Source organism: Sinohyriopsis cumingii, unplaced genomic scaffold (assembly GCF_028554795.1).
Source record: "Sinohyriopsis cumingii isolate HCF-2022 unplaced genomic scaffold, ASM2855479v2 utg000695l, whole genome shotgun sequence".
Lineage (NCBI taxonomy): Eukaryota > Metazoa > Mollusca > Bivalvia > Unionida > Unionidae > Sinohyriopsis > Sinohyriopsis cumingii.
Window position 1 is genome coordinate 5,035,487 of NW_028315924.1, and position 26,662 is coordinate 5,062,148.

The window sequence follows — 26,662 nt, forward strand, 5'->3', positions numbered from 1 at the left end:
AAACAGAACACATATTTCACTTCCGGATCATCACCAATGCCTTATTACTCACTGTGCACTGTCGCTGAAATACACACAGACAACAACACCCTGAGCTCATATTATCAAGAATAAACAGTTACCTTTAAATCCGTACCAAAAATGCATAAATAAAACTCTTCTATCACCAACAAAATGAGAGAGGAAAAAATGTTCTCAAAATAGACTAGAACTACATTCGTGGGTACTGAACTGGAAGTATTAATTGTGATGTAATTCCTGACAGGCTCCATGTTTTATGCCAGTTTTAGTCAAACTTTTATATTTGCATGCTATAATTATTTCATCTTTATCCATCAAGTCTTTTTGAATTTCCTTGCGAACAAAACATGTGACACCTGTCAGAAAGTATGTAGTGCTGGTGTTCCACAGGGTGCAAGTTCTGGTCCAAGTGCTCTTGAGAAACCAAAACTAAATTTGCTATATCTTCCTTAATTATTGGAATTTTGCAATGCAGTAAAAACCTAATTGTGATACAAGATAAGCCCTGTCTGAAAATATGTTTGAAAGTTAAAAATGTTGATAAATTAAATTTTAATGGAAAATTAAACAAACATTTAAATTTTAAAAACTAAATTTTATTGAAAACTTAAATTTTCATACAAGTTTTAAAATATAGTTTGACAAATTTTAGACAAAAAAGTTGACTAATGAATGGTGTTTAAAACAAATGGTAGCTTGGGCCTGTACAACTGATAACATTTTTCTCAGGGGTAGTGAAGCATTATAGCTCATAGTGATTTTGGCAGCAAACCTCAATATGCCTGTCCAGATGCATATAGGTATACACACTAAAGAAACAATGACAGGTGCTATGTTCCACATTTATTGTGTCTGGTACTTAGGCAGTTGTTTCCATAACTAATAGCACATTCAGAATTAAAGTTCTGATGGGACCAGTAACCATGTTTTATAACAAAAATGCATTCCATTTCAATGTCGATAACTACAAAAGGTGGCATTGGGATAGGAAAATAGTTTCTAGGGAGGCTCTACCTTACTGAAAAATGGTGCTGATCTCTCTCGTGAAAACCTAAGCCATGTCTTTGAGGTGCTATATATCAGTGTGGTGATATGAACTAATCTTGGTCACTTAAGGCAGTACACTACACATGCTCTTATGAAACCTTGCTATTACCACCAGACTATTGGAAAGCTTCCAAGCTGATCCAACTCTAACACTTTGTTCAAGATAGCAGGCTAGACCTGAAAAGATACAATATGTTTCAGTTAATTCTATAAAACAGTAAGATCTATGTAAATGAAGTTAAAATGTGTTAGATATGGTGATTTCAAAATAACATTAAGGTTGCAAGCATGGGGGAAAATATTAAACTTGACAGAGTGAAACTCAGAAATGTGAAGCAATGGCCAAGTATTAAAGTGATAAATTCATCCTAAAAGTATTTGAAATTTCTCGAAGCATATTTAGCCATTTACAAGTTAAATAACTAATCAGGTTATGTATCATAAAGTTTAAGGTAATGTTGGGGCGGTGAGGTTTGATCATTGGTGCAAACATTAGTACATACCAGTATACAGGAAAGTCAAGTGACAATGTACTAAATTCGAATATGTTACTATAAGCAATCCTATTCATGAGGAAAATAAGAATTTTGGATATTGCAAGTGAATACAGCCAAATGTGGTCACACGAATCAACTTTAGGTACCAATAAATCCTATATCATCAGCTAAATGTGAAATTCTGATCCCCAAAACTTGTAAACAAGGATGGAAATTTGCATATGTAGCACATATACAATGTACTTGTTAAGATAAAATGTGCAAACATAATTCAAATGATCTATTTAAACATTTATAGTGTATTTTTAAGAGTGTTGGTTACCAATTATTAAGCTCATTGATTGAATGGAATCAGATATCAGCTGATGCTTCAATACCACACTCTGTCAAAGTACTAAATTGAAATATGTTACAATACATAGGCATATTTATGATGAAAATAACATTTTGGGATATTTTCAGTGCACGTAGCCAGAAATGTGCCTTACAGATTCACTATATGTACAATGTCAGCCTAATGATGTACTGAATGTGAACTTTTGATCCCAAACATTCTAAAATGGATGGATATTTGTTCATGTGGGATATGTAACCATGTTAAGATCAGTTGTACAAAGTTAAATTCAAACAATCTGTAAGAATATTTCATATCTTATCTTTAGAGTGTCAGTTAACAAATATTATTAGTAATTAATAATGCATAAAGCAAGATGGATCATTAGAATTCCCATAACATCGTATAGGCCACAATGCCGCACTACACCAATCAATATCTTAACCTAACTGAACAATGAAATGGAATGCATTTTGTGTTCAACTTACATCATTTTTCTGTTTTCTTACATCCAAGGGTAAATATGCCTGGGGAAAGCATATTTTATCCCTTTGACCTGTATTTCATTCTCAGACAGTTTAAAATGATCTAGTAGAGAACTTGAGTAGGTTCTAGTATAAAGTTTTCATCGCTGTTCTCTCACTAAATACCTTATAACTATGTTTATAAACAATTACTGAAGCTATACAAGCAGATGTGTGTTACTCAGGAAGTGACCCCATCATAAACACATAAATTAACTGCTTGGACACCTAATAAATAGTCTGAATGGCCAATATAAATTATAATTTTGTTTTCGTGTATTTTAAATGAAGGTCTCATTTTGGCTTACAAAGATATTTTCTCTGACAAAATGTTACAAAAATCCAACATTGGAGCTTTTATATGGTTTAGGAATATATACATGCTGATAACATTTAATATGATTCCCAAAAATATTACATATGTGCATTTTAAAGGAAATTTTTTATTTTTTTTATATTTTTTTAAAAATTTTATTAAAATTGTTAAAATAAAAATTAATTTTTTACTTTTAATTTTCAAAGTCAATATACATGACATATTAAAATTTCATGTGTCTATCATTAATACTAAAGATTTTATACCAATTTAAACTTTACTCCAATACTGCCCTGACAGGCTATAGGACACAATTAATTTTACTATATGTTCTCTACATTTGTTTCTCAGTACTGACCTTTCCACTGTGTGACAATCAATACAAATCATATGTTAATCTAAAATACCTTCAAAGATGACTTCACGGTGAAGTTCTTGTCAAAGGTTGACCTGCTCTTTTTTTAGATGATGGACTGTCAACATAGCAGCATGTAAACAGAACACAGATTTCACTTCCGGATCATCACCAAGGCCTTATTACTCACTGTGCACTGTCACCGAAATACACACAGACAACAACACCCTGAGCTCATATTATCAAGAATAAACAGTTACCTTTAAATCCGTACCAAAAATGCATAAATAAAACTCTTCTATCACCAACAAAATGAGAGAGGAAAAAATGTTCTAAAAATAGACTAGAACTACATTCGTGGGTACTGAACTGGAAGTATTAATTGTGATGTAATTCCAGTTGCTTACAGTAGCATTAGTTATGTTCAATATTGCAAACCCTTTTAGTTTACCTATATTTTGTTTATTATTTCTGTGATCTGTCCAGAAGTGCTGCATAGTCTTCTGAATGTGTCTGTCGAATATTGTTATAGACATAATATATTTTAGGTTGATTAGGGTGGCAATAGTGTGTAACATATATGCCAGTTAGTGTCAAGGCAGTTTGAAGGCTGTGTTTGTTATATAGATTGTGTATTGTACACTTTTCATTTATAAAATGAATATAAATGCAAGGGTCATAAGATCAGTTGGCTATTCTTGCAATGTCTTATGTTTACAAAGAGACGCTGGATAGCGATGCTAATACACAATATTTACAGAAACTTAAAGTTGTGGAAATTAATGATTGTCCTTATAAATTTCCAGCAGATAGTTGAGTAAATAACCCAACAAAATGGCCTGAAGTGACATGGCCTGATGTTTGCAACTATCTTACACCTGGTAAATTTGTTTCTTAACAAAATATTTTGTTGAAGTAATTGTACAACTTTTTCTCAAACCTATTTTTCTTTAATCAAACTATATCAAAATCTGAAATTTTAAGTCAGTATTACCTGTGATCCTAATTATTTTTTAAAATTCTCAATAATTTATATTTTTCCATTATTATTATTCTTTAATTGTCCTATTAAGCCTTGATTAATAAGCACTAAAAGTTGTGTATTTTTTCGACCTATGTACATTTATCCACACTGCGTTTATAATAACAATTGCAAATCTTAAGGGGGCCCCGAGTGGCCGAGTGGTCTAAAGCGCTCTTCGTTACGGATCACTGCCATCTCACCTGTCTGCAGCGGTTTGAGTCTAAGATTCAGCCAGTGTGGGCATGTGAGAAAGCTTGCCAGTAGTTTCTCATGGGTCGGTGGTTCTTTCCGGGGTTTTCCAGGTTCTTCCTCCACCATTAATACTGGCCGCCATGTATAGCCTATCATGCTGAAAAGTGGCGTTAAACCCCACAACAAAAAAAGCAAATCTTAAGTATATCTTAAAATGTATAAATGTCACCCACACATTACTGAAGTCACTAGAACAGTGGCGGTCGTTTTCACCTCAACGGTCATAACTACGCACTGAAAATGCCCGGATGTGAAAAAGTGCCCAGATTCCCGACCCAACCTGTTGAACCACGCTGAAAATTTTGTGTGATGTGATACTCCAGATAGGATCAGTTGCTCTTTTTTTACCACCTTTAAGTTCACCAGGTTCATATAAATATCTTACAGTCACATTACCCAGTACTGGCTGCACTGAAAAATCACGTTGTACGGGTATATGCGTGTTTATGATTGCGTTAACTGGTTTGATGTTGGTTGTTCGAGTTACTTCATTATTTAATGCAGCTATCACATTTGGTAATCTTGCAACACATTCGTGAGATCTAGTATCTTGAATTATTTCTTTTGCACATTGATATCCAAATAACCGTTCAGCAAGTGTTCAATTAAATCATTCAACAATTGCCTGATCGTGGTGAATTGCAGTATGTCCTCGTCGTATTTTGACATTATGTTGCTTCATCAGTGATGATACTGCACCTGAAATTCTTTGCCAGGATCAGCTTGTAGCACCTGTGGCCATTGTAGATCACCACGTCAATAAATTCGTTCAAATGCAGAAGCTACTTTAGTAGCTGTCTTTGTTAATAACGGTTCTGCTTCCTTTTATCTACTTGGAATATCAGTGACAGTTAATGCATATTAGTACATTAATCGGCATCTTCCAATTTTAATAGTATCATGTGGTAAAAATAGAATATCAGCCTGATGAGCTTCATTAGGAACGCTAACATCAAAATATGCATACTGAATTGTTTTAGGTGGTGGTAGATACATTTGCCATATTGCCTGTCGTGCTAACCATTTTTCAGCAGTAACATGTTCGACACCTGCTGCTTCGGCGAGTTTACAAATTGCTGCTCTACCTTTCCAGTATCCTCTTGGGGAATAATAAATCGACTCCATTATTTCAATGATTAGATGATTAATTACCAGCTCGGGAAATTTTCAATTTCCTAATGCTAGTTTATCCTTCATCGCAGATCTCACCAACCAGTTAGCTAGTGATTCTTTGAAAGATTTATTTTTTATCGAATTTAGCACATGAATTAATTTCACATCTGCGATATGCCTTTCTTGTAGCTTTTTACTTTTATAATCTACATCATGAGCATGACATGCTTTATCAATAGCATTTACTTGATACTTACCTGGTTTTGGTTGATCTTGGCTATCAAGTCTGATATCAAGTCGGGTTCCATGGCCACAATAATTATATCCTGGAAGATGTTTTTCTCCTGGGTACTTAGCCCAAGGAGTTCCTGGTAATTTGGCTAACTGGGCAGCAATATCACCACCTCGTTTTTTTTTAAAAATACTTACCTGTAACTGCTGACCTGTTATTTTTTGTTGTAATAGTTGTAGGTGTACTCGTGGGAGTACGCGCCCTGCATTTCACACAGTATAAATCCATATTATTTATTATATTTCTATAACATGAATGCAATTGATTTCTCAGCGACAAGAAAACAAGAGCCAGTTAAACATCACGCAGCGTTACCAAATTCTATCTGGATGATTGTCATAGGTCCATCTGGAAGTGGTAAAACACAACTGCTGCTTAATTTGATAATGAGATGGCTCAAATGGGATAAGTTATATTTAGTAGCTCCATCTGTAGATGACCAGCGATGCTATGAGGTATTGAAAGACTTTAATGAAAATGCAAAGTTGTTAAAAGAAAATGGTGATGATGTTATTGAATTTATTACTGACATTAATGAAGCACCATCTGTAGATGATATTGATGGATTTATTAATAATTTAGTTGTATACGATGATGTGATGCTGGACAAGCAATCAAATCCAGTTAGAATATTTTCACGTGGTAGACATAAAAACACAGATGTGATTTATGTTACTCAGCGGTATACACAAATATCAAAAGTAATTAGGGATAATTATAATATTTTAGTGGTATTTAATGGTGTTGATACACATACTCTACAAAATATTCATCAGACTTGGTGTAGAGGAGATAGAAGAAATAATGGGATTAAACATATGCAAATAATTCAGCGCTTTTGCCTATAATTTGACTTGCTAAATTCTTTGATGAAAAATGAAAATGTGGACAGATGAAAAGGCATACATGATTAAATAGATGGACAGATAATAATAATAATGATAATAATAATAATAATGAGCACTTTGTATAGCACAAAATCTTTAGAAGCTCTAAGCGCTTTACAACATTAGACAACACCTATAACAAAAAAAACATATAATGATATTATTACAAAAAACAAACACCATAAAATTTAATAAAAAAAAAACATGCTGAAAATATTTAAGGTAGGGAACATTATTAGGTCTTTAAGTTTATTCTTGCAGTCGAAATAAGTGAGTTTTAAGAGCACTCTTGAATGGGATCACTGTCTTTGTGTCTGAGTTCAGTGGGCAATTCATTCCACGCTGCTGGGCCCTGGTATGCAAAAGAACGTTGTCCATGTGACTTTGTTTTCCTAGTGGGAATAATGAGTATATGATTGTTGGAAGAGGAGCATAAGTATCTTGCTGGTGTGTACACATGGGTGAGGTCGGATAGGTATGTTGGACTGGAGTCCATCAGTGAAACATAGCACAGAGAACAAATTTTGTGTTTGATTCGTGATCAAATGGATAGCCATTTTAGGGTATAGAGCAGCAGGGAGGTGTGCTCTAATCGTGGTACTCAAAGTTGGATCCAAGCAGCTGTGTTTTGAACTTTTTGAAGTTTCTGGAGTAGATATTGAGATGAACCAGACAGAAATGAGTTACAATAGTCCAGTCTTGAATGTGCTAATGAAGATACAAGTGCTTTTTGGCATCAGCTGAAAGATATTTGCAAATGGAGCCGATGCATCTCAGCTCAAGATATGCAGCCTTGCATATGTTCATGGCATGTTGGTGCAACATGAGAGTACTCTCCAGTGTGTCACCTAGGTTTCGTATTGACTTTGTGAATTTAATGTTGGTGTTACTGATATTTATTGTTTGAGGTGAAGGATGTGACTGAGAAAGTCTTTGTGTTTTGATCAGAATGGCCTCAGTTTTATCATCATTCATCTGCAGCTTGTTACATGTCATCCATGATTTCACATCAGAAATGCACCTTTCTACACCTTGGATAGTAGCATCAACTTCAGTTGGGTGGCTAGATTTGTATATTTGGGTGTCATCAGCTTACAGTTGGTGAGACACTTGATCTATCACATTTGAGAGCGGCTGAGTGTATAGAATGAAGAGAACAGGTCCAACAACAGAACCCTGTGGAACACCACAACATAGATTAACTGGGCTGGAGTTTATTCCATTTGCAAAAACAATTTGTGTCCTATTGACCAAGTAGGACTTGAACCACAATAAGGCTGTATCATGAATGCCAAATACATGCTGGAGAGGGTGAAGTAATATATCATGGTCTTTTGTGTCAAATGCTGCAGACAAATCAAGGAGGGTGAGGACTGTAATCTTTCCACCATCTAGAGCAGAGAGAATGTCATTAACTACTTTTACAAGGGTAGTTTCAGTACTGTGGCAAGTGCGATATGCAGATTGTACATTGCTTAAAAGACTGTTTGAATTCAGATGAGATACAAGCTGGGATAGAACAATTTTTTTCTAAGATTTTTTATATGAATGGGAGATTAGAAACTGGGTGGAAGTTCTTTAAATTGTAATGGTCGAGTGTTGGTTTCTTCAGCAGAGGCTTTACAATGGCAGTTTTGAAAAATGATGGGATAGAACAACCTTTTCTAAGATTTTTGATATGAATGGGAGATTAGAAACTGGGTGGAAGTTCTTGACATTGTTATGGTCGAGTGTTGGTTTTCTTCAGCAGAGGCTTTGCAATGGCAGTTCTGAAAAATGATGGGAATTCCCCGGATGAGAGAGAGGTATTAATAACATCAGTTAGTGAAGGCAATACTGGAACAAAGCACTCAAGCAGCAGTGTTGTAGGAATTGGATCAAGTTCACATGACTTTGGTGCACTCTTCATCACGATTGTACGTACTAAATCCATAGAGACAGGTTCAGATGTTGCTAATGGTTGCCACTGAAACTCTATATCCCAACTGTATGGTGATGACGAATCACTTGAAATTGTGTTGTCAAGCTAATCTCTAATGGTTTGTACTTTGTCACGGAAGAAATTTGCAAACAGGTCCAGAAGGTCGACTAGAGAGAAGGTAGTTGGTAGTGGTGTACATTTGGTCCTTGACATTAGCTTGTTAGTAATCTCGAAGAGCTCTTTGCAGCTGGAACTTTCCATGATCTTAGTAGTGTAGTGGGCTAATTTTGCTGCATGGACTATATTTGTGAATGGATGGCAGACCCAAAAGACATTTTGAAACAGCTACATCAAGTAGCATTAAGTCCTATCAATAAATAAAATTGTGAAAAGGCCTTGTGTGTGTGAGAACTTGGGATTAGATAGCACCCTAATATACACATGTCATTGATATAACATTTTAACATAGACAGCTTCTGACATTTTAATTATTTAGAAGACTGCAAAATTACAAGTCATAATTAAAAATGGTAATTATTTTGTAATAAGATTCTAAATTCACATCATATGAAGTACTCATCCCTCAGTACAAAAGCCACGAAAATCATCGATTGATTTAAGATGGGTTTGGACATAAGTTAGTTTAAACACTTCATTCATAGGGCCCCGATTGGCCGAGTGGTCTAAAGTGCTCTCCGTTACGGATCACTGCCATCTCACCTCTGTCTGCGTGGGTTCGGGTCGTGGGCTCGGCTAATGTGGGTATGTGAGAAAGCTTGCCAGTAGCTTCTCGAGGGTCATTGGTTCTTCCTGGGGATTTCCCAGGTTCCTCCTCCACCATTAATACTGGCAGCCATGTATAGCCTATCATGTACTGAAAAATGGCATTAAACCCTACAAAAACAACACTTCATTCGTACTCAGAATAGAACAGTGGACATATCACATTCCCAGCAGCAAAGTGTTTACAAACACTAGGGAAATTATCATATATTTCGAGTTATGTTTTTATTTTTCATTTTAATTTCCCCTTACTTCTGTCTTCTATTTTTCAGTTTATTCCCATCATTTACTTTCACAAGCTATTCATTTGAAAGGTATACAAACAGTCTAATAAATGTATATCAAATTATTTCAGGTGAATAAAGTTGGTTTACTGTATGCCGACGTAATACTTGGTCCACCAACAAACAAAGCTGGCAAGCCCATCATCCATGGCTTGGAGGAGCATACACAATATGCGGAGATAGATTATGGCAAGAGGGGCAAACCTCTTCTTGAGAGTGATGAGGTGAAGGAAAGTGGTGGGGCAAGGAAGAAGAATGGTACAAAGTCGAGTACAGATGAGTGACATCAGCATGATTTAAGTTTTGTATAGTGGGATGATGATTTATCTTGTTGAAATATCTGCAGAGTTATCAATAATGAAACTTTTCATTCTCTAACTGTATTACATGTCACAAAGAAGATGTAATGCAAAAGTTATTTTCTTTCATACATACAGCTTTTTCGTTGTATAAATTCTGAAAAATTCTTTGCACTCAATGAGAATTGTTTAATATTAACATCTTTGATTCTGTCCTTTGAAGTGGAAGTCTGCTGTCAGAGATCTGAATTTGCAGCTTTGAAGAAGAAAAATATCTCATAAATCAGTAGAATATATTACTTTTATAATTAACTGTAACATTCTTAAAGATCAGCTGACATGTTCTGTTTACTGTTGCAATGAGAATTTCAGTATCAAGTTCTTGAAGTAAGAAGAAAAGGATGAAACATTGATGCAAATGCTGTTCAGAAATTATCTGTCTCATTTTATTTTGAACTGTGATATCAAAAGAGATGTATAGGGACTTTGAGATCATAATCACTGATATAGATTTCCATTCCAAGGATCCAGGTATATGCTACAAAGATCATGTGAGAGGTTTAACAGAATGCTAATAATGGCAGTTCAGCTTCATTATTGGGTCATTCTATCAAAATAAGAAGAAGATTAGCTGTCAAGGTTGGAAAAGTGTTAAGTGTATATTTTTCAATCCGTATTTTTTTCTAGCTATATGCAATTTCTTTGTCATCTTGATTCAGTCAGTCTGTGATGGTTCAGAACATTTGGAACTTTTTGTCACTTGAGATTGTGCATACAGAAATATTATATTAACAAGATATATTAAATGTGTTTCATTTGTAACTGATGGCTTCTGGATCGTTATAAAAAGATACGTATTCAAATTTAGAAGCTCTTGCTGCTGATATGACCAAACACATTAGGTCCACTCGTCACAGGCCATCCAACTGCATGTTACCACAGTTTTTAAAAAAATCCAAACTACTTTGAGAATTGCCATGAAACATTGCACACACATTTATCCCATGATTCATATGGTCCTAAATGAATGTGGTGCTACTCAGATATCAAAAACTAGAAATGACAGTGGACATGTTGAAAATCTTGTTATCACAACTTCTGAATGGAAAATCATATCTTAGTGGGGGTTTATACCAGAAGACTCCTGATGATATCCAGGTGATTCTAAATAAAAATGGCGATAATATGACTGGCAATAGGGCTACCACCATGGCCATTTTGAAAATCGTGTTACTGCTACTCCTGAATGGGTGGTCATACATGGAGCTTCACAAAAAGACATTTGATTGATAACTTTAACATACAAATGGTGCCAGTTTTGCTATCTCTGCCACATCAGCTAATTTTAAAACTTGTTATTGCTCAAATATATCAGATATGGTCTCAGCACTTAAAAAGTGATTTTATTTTCAATTCCTGGAAATTCTTTTTAGCCGATAGGGCATGAGCCCCTTCTTCTGTCTATTGTTACAGTTAGTAAAGAATAATCCCATCATGGGACTATTGTTACAATCAGCCTTTCTTATTGCATTTTTTATCTCTGTATTAGCATTTATAACCTGTAAGTTTTTATTTCATTGTTTCAAAAGCTGTATTTTGTACCCGAGAATTTTTAAAAGTTTTATATCCTCTATTTTGTATACGACAATTTAATTATTGTTATTAGACCTAATAAGTATTATTTTTTTGCTGTGTATATGCTGCTTCTGGCTCCATATTTTCTGTCTTCTGTTGTTTACATCATCCTCAGCCTAATCCAGTATTTACTTACTTAGTATGAAGTGTGACATGTTACCATATCATATGCTGCTGATTTTACCTTATATTATTATTTTAATCATTAGTGTTAAAGGAACATAACCCCTTAGTCTCATCTACATTTTTATTATTGTTTTTGTTGTCTTGGGGTTAATGTCATTTTTCAGTGCAGGATATGGTGGCCAGTGTAACTGGTGGAGGAAGAACCCTGGGAAACCCCCAGTAAGAACCACTGACCCACAAGAAGCTACTGACAGCTTTCTCACATACAATGCGACCCTACCATAACGCGCCCCGTGATAACATGAATTTGGATATAACACAGTTGTGGTGTGGCTCCCGAAATTTTGTATATTCATTCACACATGAAAAAAATATTTTTTGTTCCAAGTACGTGAAATAGTGTATGAAAAATGTATTATCATTTTGGGGAAGAGATCGCATATGAATTCAAATATAATATGATCGTGGCATGGTTCCTGAAATTTTAAATACACGTACATGTATTTTTCTCGTACCAGGAAAGTTTTACTTTTTTTAAGTACAAGAAATAGTGTGTAAAGCATTTATTATCATTTTGGGGAAGAGTTTGTGTATGAATTTTAATATAATATGATCAATATAATATGATCGTGGTGTCACTTCTGAAATTTAACAATTTCACGGGGTTCTTTTAATGTAATACCAAAATAAACATTATTGGAAATGTTACTTATTACTGATCCATGAGTAAAGCCAGTAAGTCATCTTTGTGATTGTCTTCAATTAATTATGTATACAATCGTTGCTCAAACAATAGCCAACATGTGTTTCTTCTTTAACTGCATACACAACCAAGCAGCAGACAATGCGGTGGTTGATAACAGATTCTCACAATTTAATAAATATCAAAAAACAAAAGCCGTCAATGTGTTTGCTGGCTTGGCGTGTTATTAGACACAATCAGTTGACCAGTAAATAATGTCCACTTTATTACTTGGAAATTGAAAGGGTATGAAATTGTACATGCATTCAGCTTTAAAAAATTTATAAAAGAGACTTGTGACCATTACAGGCCTACTGCACATTGTTCTCTGGTTTTACATGTGTATGGTGTTTATTATGAACTTGTTATTAATTTCCTATATTTTATTTTAAAAAATATTTTACTGTTATGGAAAAGCAACTTCACAAACACAAGTCGTTCTCTGCACTTCATGCAATGAATACTATAGTAGTTTTCACACGTTTCTTTTGATATTCACAAAATCTGAAGTAAAAGTTATATACACGCTGAAAGCATGTGTTGATTGTTAATTATTCTTGCTGTAGACATTCAAACGAATAGGTGTACAAGCGTTAATTATTGGAAATTTGCAAGGGATAAATGTACACAGAAACGTATATGAGAAAATTTCAGCAGTATGAAATTTGTACAGACACCATTCATAGGCCCTGGAACGTAATGAACCGTACAAGTGCTTCTTCATTCTTAACCTAATTTTGCTGTTAATTTTTCCCACTGAATTCAGACACGTAATGATCTGTGACAAAATTATTGAATAGTTTAAATATGTATGCAATTTTTTTAGTGGAGTTACATGTAAAATGGATTAAGTGCAAGCCCCGATGGTACAATATCAGATGGCAAGTAAATGGTGTTAATACTCTGTTCATGTTGTATATTAGATGTTGAATTCAGACACAATGATCTGGGATGAAATTATTGAATATTGTAAATCTGTGTGCAATTTTCAATGGAATTACATGCATTATGGATGAACTGCATGCCACAACGGCATGATAGTAAACAGTGTTGATACCCTATTCATCATATACATTAAACATGAATACACTTATATGTGCCAATGAGATGTTCTCTGAAAAAAGTAAAATACTGTAAAACCCCGCATTAACGCAACCCCAATATTAACACGATCCAATTTTTTGGACCCCAATTATCACGTTATAGCAGGGTTCCATTGTACCTACATTGGTCTCCATTTTTAAGTAATTAATTTACTTGTTTACTCCACCAATAAAAGTTGCAGGGTGTTAATGTTTATAGACATTCAGGCAAGTGGACATCTGTTTTGGTTTTTCTGATTGTAACTTAGGTTCCAGTTAACTGATTTCAGTGCAATTTGGTATATGTTAGCCCAATGGTGAACTGATTTCAATGCAACTTCATTTGTGCTAGCCCAATGGTGTATGGTTTCAGTGCTGTTTTGTATGTGTTAGCCCAAAGGTAAACTAATTTCATTGCAACTTAATATGTGTTGACTGCCAAAAAATCCTACAGAGTTTGGTTTCATCAGCTCCAAGATCAAGTCACTGTTGCTAAAAATACAATTTTCCTGTACATTAATTTTTGCATGATAGGCTAGTAGATTGAAGTACCTATAATCAATCTTTATCAGCAATTTAAACAGCTTTTCCTACAAAGACTCTTAAGTGTAGACATCATAGTCAAGATGGTGGCTATTGAAATATAAATTCAGTTTAAAGAAAGGTCATTAAAATTAAACATTTTTGGAGATCTTTTTTGAACAAATTTGTGTGTTGTGTAGCAGGAGTTCTTCCAAACAGTAAATGTGGCAACTATGGAACATATCTGCCAAACAAATGAGTGTCTAGGCCATTACTTACAAATTGTGTCTTAAGGAGAGTGTTTTAGGTCATGTTGTTGGTTGTGTCTGATGGTGGGAGTAAATTGGTTATAATTATTAAGAAGGAGGAAGAAGCTGATCATTTGATGCAAACCAAGTGGATTGAAGGTATATTTACAACATTAATGTGGTAAAATCATACCTGTATTTGGGAAGTAATTCACCCAGCATGTATCTACAACAATTCTAACACAGACATGATGTTTGTTGTTTTAATTGGTTTTTAACTGCAATTTTAACACTTGATTGGCTATGGCAAGCCAAGATATTGTGAGCTAAGTTCCTTTCCGAGGACGCACCAAGGCAGCCACCCAGCCTGGTATAAATCCAATGACCCATGGATTGCTCCAATGCTGTACCAACTGAACTAACACAGTTCCCAATTGGACCGTTCCGGTGGCCTAGTGGTTAAAGCGTCCGCCTCGGATACAGGAGGTTATGGGTTCGATCCCCGGTCGAGTCATACCAAAGACTTACAAAAATGATACTAACAGCTGCCTCGCTTGGCGCTCAGCATTAAGAGGTTAGTGTTAGGACTGGTCAGCCTGGTGTCATGATAATGTGACTGGGTCGGACATTATGCTACATGTCTGCGGCATGATGCCCCAGTGCCAGACATCACTATAAACTGCCACATTGCAGACATCAAAGCAATATGACTGAAATTGTTTTAAAGCTACCTTAACGATCTAAATCATACACACACACAGAGTTCCCTACAATAACGTAATATAATGGGTGGGGGGCACACATATGGGCACAATATTATCTTCTCAAGAAAATTATGTGCAGATTTAATGTTTAAAATAAATTAAAGCTAAATGATGAATTATAGATTTTCGTTAGTGTTTAGTGTTTTACAAACTAGGATTTAATTGATTGACATCATTGTGGTATTGTTTTGATTTCATATTAGACAAAGTATTCCATAAATGTAATGTGCTTGGGAAGAAGCAATTATGGTGTGTATTAATTGTGCCAGAACTTGGGGATAAAGTCGTTATGGTTTCAGCTTGTGGTTACATGTTAAGATACCACATTGGTTGGATTAAATTTTTTAAAATTAATTGATCATGTCTTTCAACACACCTGTGTATTTAATTGGATGGCATGAAATTATGCTTTTATCAATAATGACAGAAAATCAACCAACCAGTCTTTATCTTTTTGGAGAAATAAGGTAATGGTGAAGTCGCATGAAAGTACAGGTAAAACGCATTTTAATGTGATGCTCGGGGTCCAAAGAATAACATCACAACATAAGCTGGATCTCATTAACAAATTTTTCGAAAAACTCCCACATAGAAAATGTGCATTGAAATTTCAATGTCATCAGTTTTAACTAACCTCTTGATCAGATATTGTTTGTTTTGTTCACTGGATTTATCAGACATCAAATATACTTCAGTTTTGAATTGTATACATGCCAATATGGTGGAAACAGTACACGGTGACGAGGTAAATATACCCATTGACAATAACTTAACTTAAAAATCTGTTAAGGATATGAATAATTGGCTTTTCTGAGAGTATTTATTTAGGATGTTAAAAAGAGAGGTCAAGCAGCAGGGAAGTTGTACAGACCAGACGTTCCAGACCAAATAAAGCCTCCTACGAGAACATTTCCCGTAGAAGCCTCAGATTTCAAAAATAAGCCTTCCTACGAGAATTAATTTGCGTAAATTCAACCCCGACTGCAATGTTTTGTGTGCAAAATCAATGATTCTAGACAAGGAAAAAAAAGGGGGGGGGGGAATTTATTCCGTCGACGAAGTTTGCGAAGTTTGGCTGCAAGTCTCATGAATAAAATTGATCAAGACCGATTCGATATCTACTACGCGGATCATGAAGATTAATCGTGATAAAACCATGCGGTATTGCCTGAGCGCGGCTGAAGAAAATTTTAAATTTGTTTATGTCCATATCGCCGTTGCACCAAGTCTGATGAATATTTCTCAACGTGTGAGTATCGATGCCATTGAACACCGACAAAATGTTACAATTGTCCCTAATTACTTTTGGAATTTGCGTATATCGCTGCGTCACGTAAATCACATCGGTGTTCTTGTGTCGGCCACGCGAGAATATCCTAGCCGGATTAGTTTGTTTATCCAGCATAACATCATCGAATACGACAAGATTATTAATATCGCCATCTAAATTTTCCACAGATGGGGTTTCATTGATGTCTGTGATGAATTCGATTGTGCCTTCGTCGGTATTGTCGCTGAATTCCTTTAGCACTTGATAACATCGCTGATCATCAACGGACGGTGCAACCAAATACAATTTGTCCCATTTTAGCCATCGCATTATCAAATTTAGCAACAATTGAGTCTTTCCAGAACCAGACGGGCCAATAATTATCATCCTTATCGAATTTGGTAACACCGCGTTGTGTTTCACCTGCTCGCGTCGCTTCGTGGCGGAAAAATCAATTACATTCATGTTACTAGAATACATGGATCTATATTGTGTTAAGTGTCGCACTCACACAGCTACGATAAATCCAACCGAAATCGTCACACGCAATAACAGGAACGCAATTGCAGGAGAATGCGAAGTTTGTAAGACACGCAAATTCAGATTTGTAAAAAAAAAAATAGAAGAACCGGAGGAGACATTGCCGCCTCCTTGAAAAATCTACCTGGACTGCCTTGGGCAAAATATCCCGGAGAAAAACATCTGCCAGGATACAATTACTGCGGACCTGGTACGAGGCTCGATATAAGACTCAACGATAATAATCAACCAAATCCCGGCGAAGATCCAGTAAACGCCATCGATAACGCGTGTTACTATCATGATCTTGCGTATCGCAGCGGAGATTTACAACAAAGACATCTCGCTGATATTAGGCTAATTCATGCAATAGACGCGATTCCTGACAAAAGTTTCAAAGAAAAATTGGCAACTTGGTTGATAAAAGGCGCAATGAAAGGTAAATTAGTACTCGGCGCTGGTAAATAATAATGGAGCAGATATATTATTCTCCGCGAGGATTCTGGCGAGGAAAATCAGCAATTGCCAAACTCGCCAAGGCAGCAAAAGTAAAACAGTCCGTTGCTGAATCGTGGCTATCGAAACAGGCAGTCTGGCAAATTTATCTTCCTCCACCTAAGAAAATATCATATGCGAGTTTCTCTGTCAGCGTCCCTAATGAAGTTCATCAGGCTGATTTAATGTTTCTTCCTTACGATACCGTCGACGGAGTCACATACAAGTATGTGTTGACGGTTGTTGATATCGCTAGCAGATACAAGGAAGCGGAACCGTTATCGAATAAAACAGCAACAGAGATTGCTAAGGCGTTTAGCGAAATTTATTCACGATCTCCATTAACATGGCCGAAGCTTCTCCAGGTTGATCCAGGTCGAGAATTTCTTGGCGCGGTTACTTCAATGATGAAAAAGAATAATGTTAAAATCCGTCACGGTATTGTAGGTGTTCATCACAATATAGGTATCGTTGAGAGATTCAACAAAACGCTCGCAGAACGATTATTCGGATACCAATACGCGCGTGAATTCATCCAAGATAATCGATCTCACGATTGGGTATCGAGGTTGCCTCACGTGATTAACGCACTAAATAACGAGACAACGAGAACAATAGCAATGAAACCCGCAATTGCAATTACAAAAACAAATATACCCCTAAAGCGAGATTCCGCAATTCCGCCTGTATTAGGTAGCGTCACTGTCCGGTACTTATATAAAGAAGGCGAGGCCGAAGGAGGAAGAAAAAGAGCAACTGATCCAAATTGGAGCGTTACAACACATAAAATATCCGCCGTAACAAGATCATCGGGAAGACCGGCAATTTATTTCCTAGATTTGCTAGCGCCACAACACGGATTTACCAAGGAGGAATTACAAATAATACCGAAAGATACTCAACTACCGCCAGCGTCATTAATGTGAAACCGAATTCTACCTAACTGAGATAATTTTCTTACTCTTGACACGGCTAAATATACCAAATTTGACCAGGAAATTCTATCATCGACGATCCAAACTTGACCATCGACGGTTAATCCCTGCGATGAATGTATCGTTGTTGCATATCCTAGTTTCCATGGCGATCTTTCTGCGTTTATCGCGTCATTAACAAGATTAATATCAACAAGAATAATATCGTTCAAGACCAGGATCTTTTCCTCTCCGCAGGGTAAAGTAACACTGATATTTTGTTTTCTGGTATCAGCGGGCCTGTAACACAACGGCACCTGCAATGTTGGAAATTTCTCGCAATGCAGCTTAAATAACATTTCCTGAATAACATCACGAACAATTTTCCTACTAGCAACGATCAGATGATCGGGACGCCATAAATTTAGAAAAATATCCATCGGAGTCTCGTCAATTATTCTTCTCATCACATCGCATTGAATTTTATTCGGTTGTAATCGAATTAATTTCTTAAATTCAGTCAGTAAAATATCATCGGATCTATAATCGGCGTTGATTTCCTCATAATAGTCAACAAAGTTCCTGAGCCATTCGTGAGGAGATTCACCATCAATCGGATCAGGTTGGCCATGATCTCCGCACATTATCACGGCTGTATTTTTCTCCTCCAGCCAGGTTAGGAACGATTTTAATACAACTAAATTTACTGTGCAAATTTCATCAAATATTATGATCTTGTTGATATATTTATTTCCCATACGAGCCGAATCCCATAATCCACCGCTGTATTTGAAATAACTGTGATACGTGCAAGAATCAACGCCGCGTTGCCTTATTTCTCGCGCTAATCTGTGAGTCGGAGTCAACACAATCATGTCAGAATTTGCAAATAAGTTTATTGCTCGCGTTGTTTTACCGCTACCACCAGGACCATTTAGGTAAACGAATTTGTTACGCGAAATCGGGTCAAATGCGGATGCGGCCGTTGATATTTCCTCAAATTTATCTCGATGAAATTTATCGCAATCTTCGACATCGGCGTCCTCACAGTAATCTAGGATATCCTCGTTTTTTATCCTCCAAGTTCCCCAAGAGCCATCGGAGATTAAATTATCCAGCCTATACTGGTATTTCTTATCGATATAAAACGAGTCCGTTACGACCCTTACCGCGATATCAGAAAATTTATTTATCATCGACAGTAAATTTATACTAACATAAGCGAGCATCGAAGACCTCAAATGCGTATACTGCGCTGATTCTCCGTCGAGATAGCTAATTACGGTACCCAACTTTACTCCGTCAATAATAATATTTTCTCTGTTGCAAAATATCCCTCGCGACACTGTATCGGCTATAATAAAATCCATCTCGGCGTCGTTGATAAACAACCTAGCGTGTCGGTGTTTATGATCAACGGATCCTCCTTGAGTAAATTTGCCAATTATTTTTCTTCCGATATCTTTCGCGTTTTCACAATCCGTCGGCAACCACACTTCAGTTTGTTTTCTATACGATATAATCGCCTCGCTCACTGTCAACGATATTAACATTGACGAATCTAGCATATACCTCAACAACACCGTAGGGACCCAACGACGCTGCGATAAATGCCGACCAAACCAAATATAACAAATTTTATGTAAATTTTCAGCAAACTCGAATGAAGTAACACAAGCGAATCCGGTCATAACAAAATCTGGCAACGGCCCGTTAATTGCTACCCTTGTCATTTCGTTGGTGGGATGGCCAAATTTAGCAAAATAATCCGCACAATCGCCATATCCAAGAAAACTTCCAGGATAGCACGCGCTCATATCAACAGAGATCATATCTTCGAAATAATATTTGGTATTCCACAATCCGCCATGGCCGTATTCGATACAGCTAAGTTGAATATCAGTGAGGTATTCGTTCCTTGTAGGTTTCCACGAATTTCTCTCTCTGGCAGCGTGAGCAGCAACAGATGGAACCGTAAAACAATTCGTTAATAACTGATCAGGATTTGACGAATATTTCACCGCGATATTTTTCATAGATTCATGTAATTTTTCATCTCGGTAAATATCTCCTCGCGGCAAGATAAACTGATCATATTTTTCTTCGCTCGAGAATAACCAAACCGATATCGGATCAGATGCGGCTAATATTTTGATATATCGGAACATGGCATCGGAATTGTCTTTTGCGCCTTCCACCGGATAAAATTTAACAGCACGATTCCGCGGAAATATCATTACCGACTGCGACCACGCATGTGAATTATGATCAACAATCTCGATTGGTACTCCTCGAGATTTATACGGCGACGAATATAATATTTCTCCCGATAGCGTTTTCACGGTAATAGGAAATTTAAGTTTCTTGCTCAACACAGCAACATCGTCAATCGATGCGCCATCAACAACTGTCTTCGCCCATGAGTTAATTTTATCCAACCTCAACTGAGTCAGACCGGATCCACGACGAGCGTTTTTCATATGCTCGATAACACGCTCAGCCACGCAGTTTATCATCGGTGATTCTTTCATCGCAGGTAGATTTTTCACATCCGGGTTGTTATTCAGCCGATAAATTCCATAAACAACAGCACTAGAGGGATACGCCCTAGCATAATAAGGACCATCGATTCCCAATAATAATCCTGGCTTCGAATTTTTATCAAGAACGACGTTTTTCTTACCGCCACGCACGGGATCTCGTTTATCGCGAATAATCCAAGTGTCGTCAGGCATTTGTGCGATGAATTTTATTCCAAAGATAAATCGCTCCTCGGAATGCGAGTTTTTTATATGCTCGATTATCTTCTTGGCCCGTTCCAGATTCATCGTAGCATCAACAGCGTTAGTTTTCCACGTTGACCAAACATGAATCGCTCCATCATCGAGAAATTCTCTCTTGGCGCGATCGACCTCAGGAATGATATATTCTGCCTCATCAAGATCAAAAATATCCATTATTATATTTTAGACAAATGTTTAAATTATATAATGCAATGCAAATGGATACCAATCGGATCAACAAAATCATGCGACAAATCCTGCAGAGGCGAATATTGTGGCGCTCACATATATGCGATTCGACGAGGCAGTAAAGGACCACAGCGGTGCTTAGTTTGTCAAGTTGGCACTCGAGGAAAGACTCGATTGTGTTTATCCTGCGGAGGGAAAAATTATCGGGAATTGCTCAGATATTACAAAAAGAAATCTTCCTCGGTGATAACCTGCAAAGAGGATTATATTAATCGATTCAAGGCAAATTATGATTTAGACAGATAATTATTATATAATGGAAATGAAATCGACGATTCCTGCAATGAAAATCACGCACGAGTATAGATCTCATCCAACTATCGAGGGTTACGAAGCATCATCGGATGGTACCGTCAGAAATATCAAAACAAAGAAAAATGTTGGTTTCGTTTGTAATTCAGGTTATCTCATATTTACTTTTGGTCCAGCAAAGAGAAGAATTGCGTATTCCAATCATAGGTTTGTATACGAGTGTTATTATGGACTAATAAAAATCGGTCTTGTTATCGACCATATCGATGGAAATAAACTTAACAACAAACTATCCAATCTTCGCGCGGTTACACAAAGCGTAAACTGTAGATCCGGTAATTCTGGCAGGCACCCTAAATACGCCAAGGCCGTCAAATCGATAAATCAAGCAACGGGCGAGGAGATGATATTCGAATCGATGACTGCCGCTGCGAAATATTATGAAATTAACTCACAATCGGTGAAATTTTCAGCAGAAAAAAAATATAAAGCAACATTTTCATATAATCTCGGTGAATGGATCAAATTCTCCTATATCCCAATAATATTCGACGAAGAATAATTGAATATTACAAAATTAATATAACATGGATGAACAAACCATAAGCAATATTATCGAAGCTATCGATGATCTAAGGAAAAAAATAAATCTTCCCTCGGAGTTGGACACGAATAAAATTCGATCCGAATTCGAGACGATTGTTCAGGGGAAACTTGAATACAAATACACGCTGCCGTCAGAATACAAATTAATAAAGAAAATCCAAATTGCGATGTATCAATCGCTTGCGACTGTCAGCGATGATCGCATCGAGGATTTTGTTAAATTATCTACGCTGGTAGAAAAAGCTAGATTGATTTTATCCGACGAATATGAATCAAGAAAAATTACAAGTTCGCGCATCAGACAGCTGAAAAAACTTGTCGATGAGAACAAAACCAAGGAAATATCCTCCTGAAAAATTCCACAAATAACAAAAAAAAATAAAAATATATTAATTTTGAAAATTTCCCTGGATTTTATTTATTTTTTTGTAATTTTGACGGGTATTTACCCCAGCAGATTCACAAAATTATATAAATTACATAATTTTGATGGGTATTTACCCCAGCAAATTCACGAAATTATATAAATTACTCGATTTGACGGGTATTTACCCCATAAAAAACATAAAATTACGCAAATTTCCTAATTTTTCTGATTTTTATTTATTTTTTTTTGTTATTTACCAAATAATTTTATTTTACTGAAATTATCCAATTTTCTTTGTTTTTACGGGTATTTACCCCATCAAAAACATAAAATTATATAAATTACTCGATTTGACGGGTAATTTACCCCATCAAATTCACGAAATTATATAAATTACTCGATTTGACGGGTATTTACCCCCATCAAAAATTAAAAAAAAATACTAATTTTGAAAATTTCCCTGGATTTTATTTATTTTTTTGGCCCATTTTTCCTTGGTGTACAGATTTACGATTTCACCAGCAGATTGATACTAACAGTTTCCCCGCGGATATCAAGCAAATTTCCCTTCTGGTCCGTCAGTTTGAAATTTATCCTTGACAACAATCGATTATGACATCGCAGATAAAACGGATTCACCGGCTCTTTTATTATCAAATAACCAGGAGAGGCGCTAGGTGAAAATGAATACAATATAAATCCCTGCTGCGCCTGATTTGACTCTGACGAATCAACATTGTAGCTACCCTCGACAACATCCGCGTGAAGATAAATCGCGATAACTTCCGTTATATTAACAATACCTGGCGAGATATGCCGCCCGCCTTTGGTCGGATCATTATCGTGTCTGAGTAACAACGCCAATTGTCTTTTCTCTGCCCATGCGGCGTGTAATTTCGGAAATAACTCATCAATGGTATCAGTGACTGATTTTCTTAGTTTATCAACGTCATAACCGGGAAATTTGAAATTTGGTAGCGTTTCCTCGGTTAATTTAATTAATTCCATGAATTTTTTCTTATTGCCTGAATTTTTGATCAATGTAAATTTGGTAATAGGAAGAACATAATCACCGATTGATACATCATCGATGATTGCCTGAATGAGCATTTTATGATAATATTCAAGATCATTCGCAATTTTATTCAAACTTCTCACAACCCCTGGGAGAAATTCACACAATATTGATTTATTTTCGATACATTCATTGAAAAATGATCGAAATTGAGAAAGAAATATTTTATGTACTCTATTAAATTCGCTGATGGTTTTTTTTACATGATCGCCGTTTATTGGGGTTGTTGCAATTTTTTTATATTCACCAGCATCTACCACTGTATCCGCGGGTGGGATTTTGGGAAGAGCCAACCATGAAATATATCCCCCCCCCTAAAATTAAAAGAAAACACAATACGACCAAGTTTATGTTGCTCCATGAGATCAACAGCCTTATTGATTATATCAAAGCTGGATGTAGGGAATGATCCCGAAGCCTCGTCGGTGATAAAGTCGGATTTTTTTGGTTCTAATGTACTTGGTAAATCCAACGAGGTAAACCCGGGAGTTGTATCATCCGATGTTTCCACAGGAGGAATTTCGGGCCAACCTAATATGGTCCTAATCGATGATTGGTAAATATCTACCATGTAAGGTGATTTAACTTCTATCATCGATGATAGCGTTGGTTCGTGCGCAGATATTTTTATTCCCGGAGTAGCATCGCCGGTTATATTTGATATTCTGGTAGTAAATTCCTTATCCAGCTGATCAATTTCATAACTGCCTGTTGGTATACCGACATATATCCAATCTGGCGTTCCATCGGGTTTGGTTTTGTTGGCAAAAACAAGTGAATTATTCGATGATAATTTACCGAACGACGTCGATCTAACATTAGGCCAGCTGTTGTAGACACGCAATTGTGTTAACGCAATTTCCTTGACGCTGATTGGTGTTGGAAAATTGATGCTAAATTCTGGCTTAGTTGAGCTTAACGATATTAACGTTGTTGTCGGCGGCGTCGTGTTTGTCACGATCTGGGCTAGTTCGGACATTATTAATATTCATTTGTTCAATCTCCGAGTAAATACCGATCATTACCGAAAATTCTGGATCGGAGATAACGCCATCATTGAGACTCTCCGAAAGCAACGATGATAATTTCGAATACGCGTCGTTAATCTTGGTTAGTTTGTTTTTGTACAACGATAATTTCTCACTCGTGCACGAGGATATCTTTTTCGCTACGATATTGAGAACACCTGCGATTGTCGTTGTTGACGAGATTATTATTGTTGCAACGATCGGCGCGATTGTTGTTACCGCGGATAAAATTATTCCCGCGCCGGCGACTACCGCAGATACCGTGTACACGGCGACGTCAATGATAACTAATCTACGCTGGTATTTCTTTATTTTTGTTTGATATTCGTCTAGTAGTTTTTTTATCGAATCCTGCCATGATCGCGCCTGATTATAACGATAATCCGATGCGGTCATTTATTAATTATTTATCTAGCCAATTGATTGGGGATTCTCTATCTCGGCAACTTTAAATGGCTCGGGATCCTCCTCTTCGGCAACACTGACCGTCTTGGGGGGATTGGTCACACCCCAACCAAATAAATATTCGAAAATTACAAAATAATGCACTGGTCCCATGTTGGTTCTATCCGATGGCGTTAATTTAAAAGTTTCAGTTTTATTTTCATCTATGGAAATAACGAAAAATCATGGATGGTATTCATAAATTTCACGAAGAAGAGCCGTCACGTTAAATTTTATTAATGACTTCGAAATAATATATACTCGATATACACCTTGAATTGGCGCGGTAAAGTTAAAAGAATCATTATCGGGTGTCCAGGTAAAATATTCTGACCTCAGCACAAATGGTATATTGAGAAGAAGATTTGTTGTATATACCTCCGGTGGTACCGTAATAAGCCCCAACGCAAAAATATCCAACGGTAATATTTCTACTTTGATTTCGTCGACGCTTGTTGTTACGGCGAGAAGTTTCGCGTTGATTTCTTGAATTTTTCCATCGTTCGCTGATGTATCAACCTTTTGACGCGCTAATTCACGTACCGCGTTAATTTCATCGTTAATTTTAGTAATATCCTCGTCGATTTTTCTTGTTTTCTCATCTGTCGATTCACGTATCGCGTTAAACCCCTTGGTAAATTCGGGAACAACAAGATCGTTGAGTTTATTAATTTCCTCGCTGATTTTTTTGTTGAGATCGTCGATTGTTGCTCTCTGACCTAACGAGATATTTATTTTGGTAATTTCCTCGTTAATGGATTTTACTCTCTCGATGAGATCGCTGTGTGATGTTCTATCGGCTTTTTGAAATATTAGTGCACGTGCCGATTCAATATCTTTGTTGATTTGGGCGATATCTTCGTTGATTTTTCTTGTTTTCTCGGTAAGATCGTTATGTGATGTTCTATCGGCTTTTTGAAATATTAATGCACGTGCCGATTCAATATCTTTGTTGATTTGGGCGATATCTTCGTTGATTTTTCTTGTTTTCTCGGTAAGATCGTTATGTGATGTTCTATCGATTTTCTGACCCATCGCGGTATTTATTTTGGTAATTTCCTCGTTGATGGATTTTACTTTCTCGCTGAGATCGTTATGTGATGTTCTATCGGCTTTTTGAAATATTAATGCGCGTGCCGATTCAATATCTTTGTTGATTTGGGCGATATCTTCGTTGATTTTTCTTGTTTTCTCGCTGAGATCGTTATGTGATGTTCTATCGGTTTTTTGAAATATTAATGCACGTGCCGATTCAATCTCTCTGTTTATTTGGGCGATATCTTCGTTTATTTTCTTTGTTTTCTCGGTAAGATCACTGTGTGTAGTTGAGGAGGTTTCGATGAATTTTTTTATATCCTCGTCGAGTTTTTTACTGAGATTTTTTGATGTATCATCTAGTTTTTTAAGATCGTTAGTTAGCTTGGTAAATCTTTTTGTCACTCTGTCCTGAAGATCGTCGTGTAATGCTTTATCAGCCTTTAGAAGCATCGCCGCTGATAGCTCTTTGTCGGATTTTTCCACATCCGCGATATTAGCCTTTAGTGGCAATACCGCTAATAGATCAGTAATATCAGCTATAGATTTCAACACTA

At 36.4% G+C, this 26,662-nt stretch overlaps 1 protein-coding gene across 1 annotated transcript in view; it reads left to right on the forward strand.

Moving 5' to 3' along the window:
* LOC149773309 (uncharacterized) overlaps positions 1 to 26,662 on the forward strand; it is a 112,983-nt gene that overhangs the window by 78,389 nt on the left and 7,932 nt on the right. The window contains exon 8 of the mRNA XM_089946471.1: positions 9,722 to 15,912. Coding sequence (XP_089802597.1) covers positions 9,722 to 9,934 — 213 coding nt within the window. The 3' untranslated portion in view covers positions 9,935 to 15,912. The remainder of the gene's footprint in view (positions 1 to 9,721; positions 15,913 to 26,662) is intronic.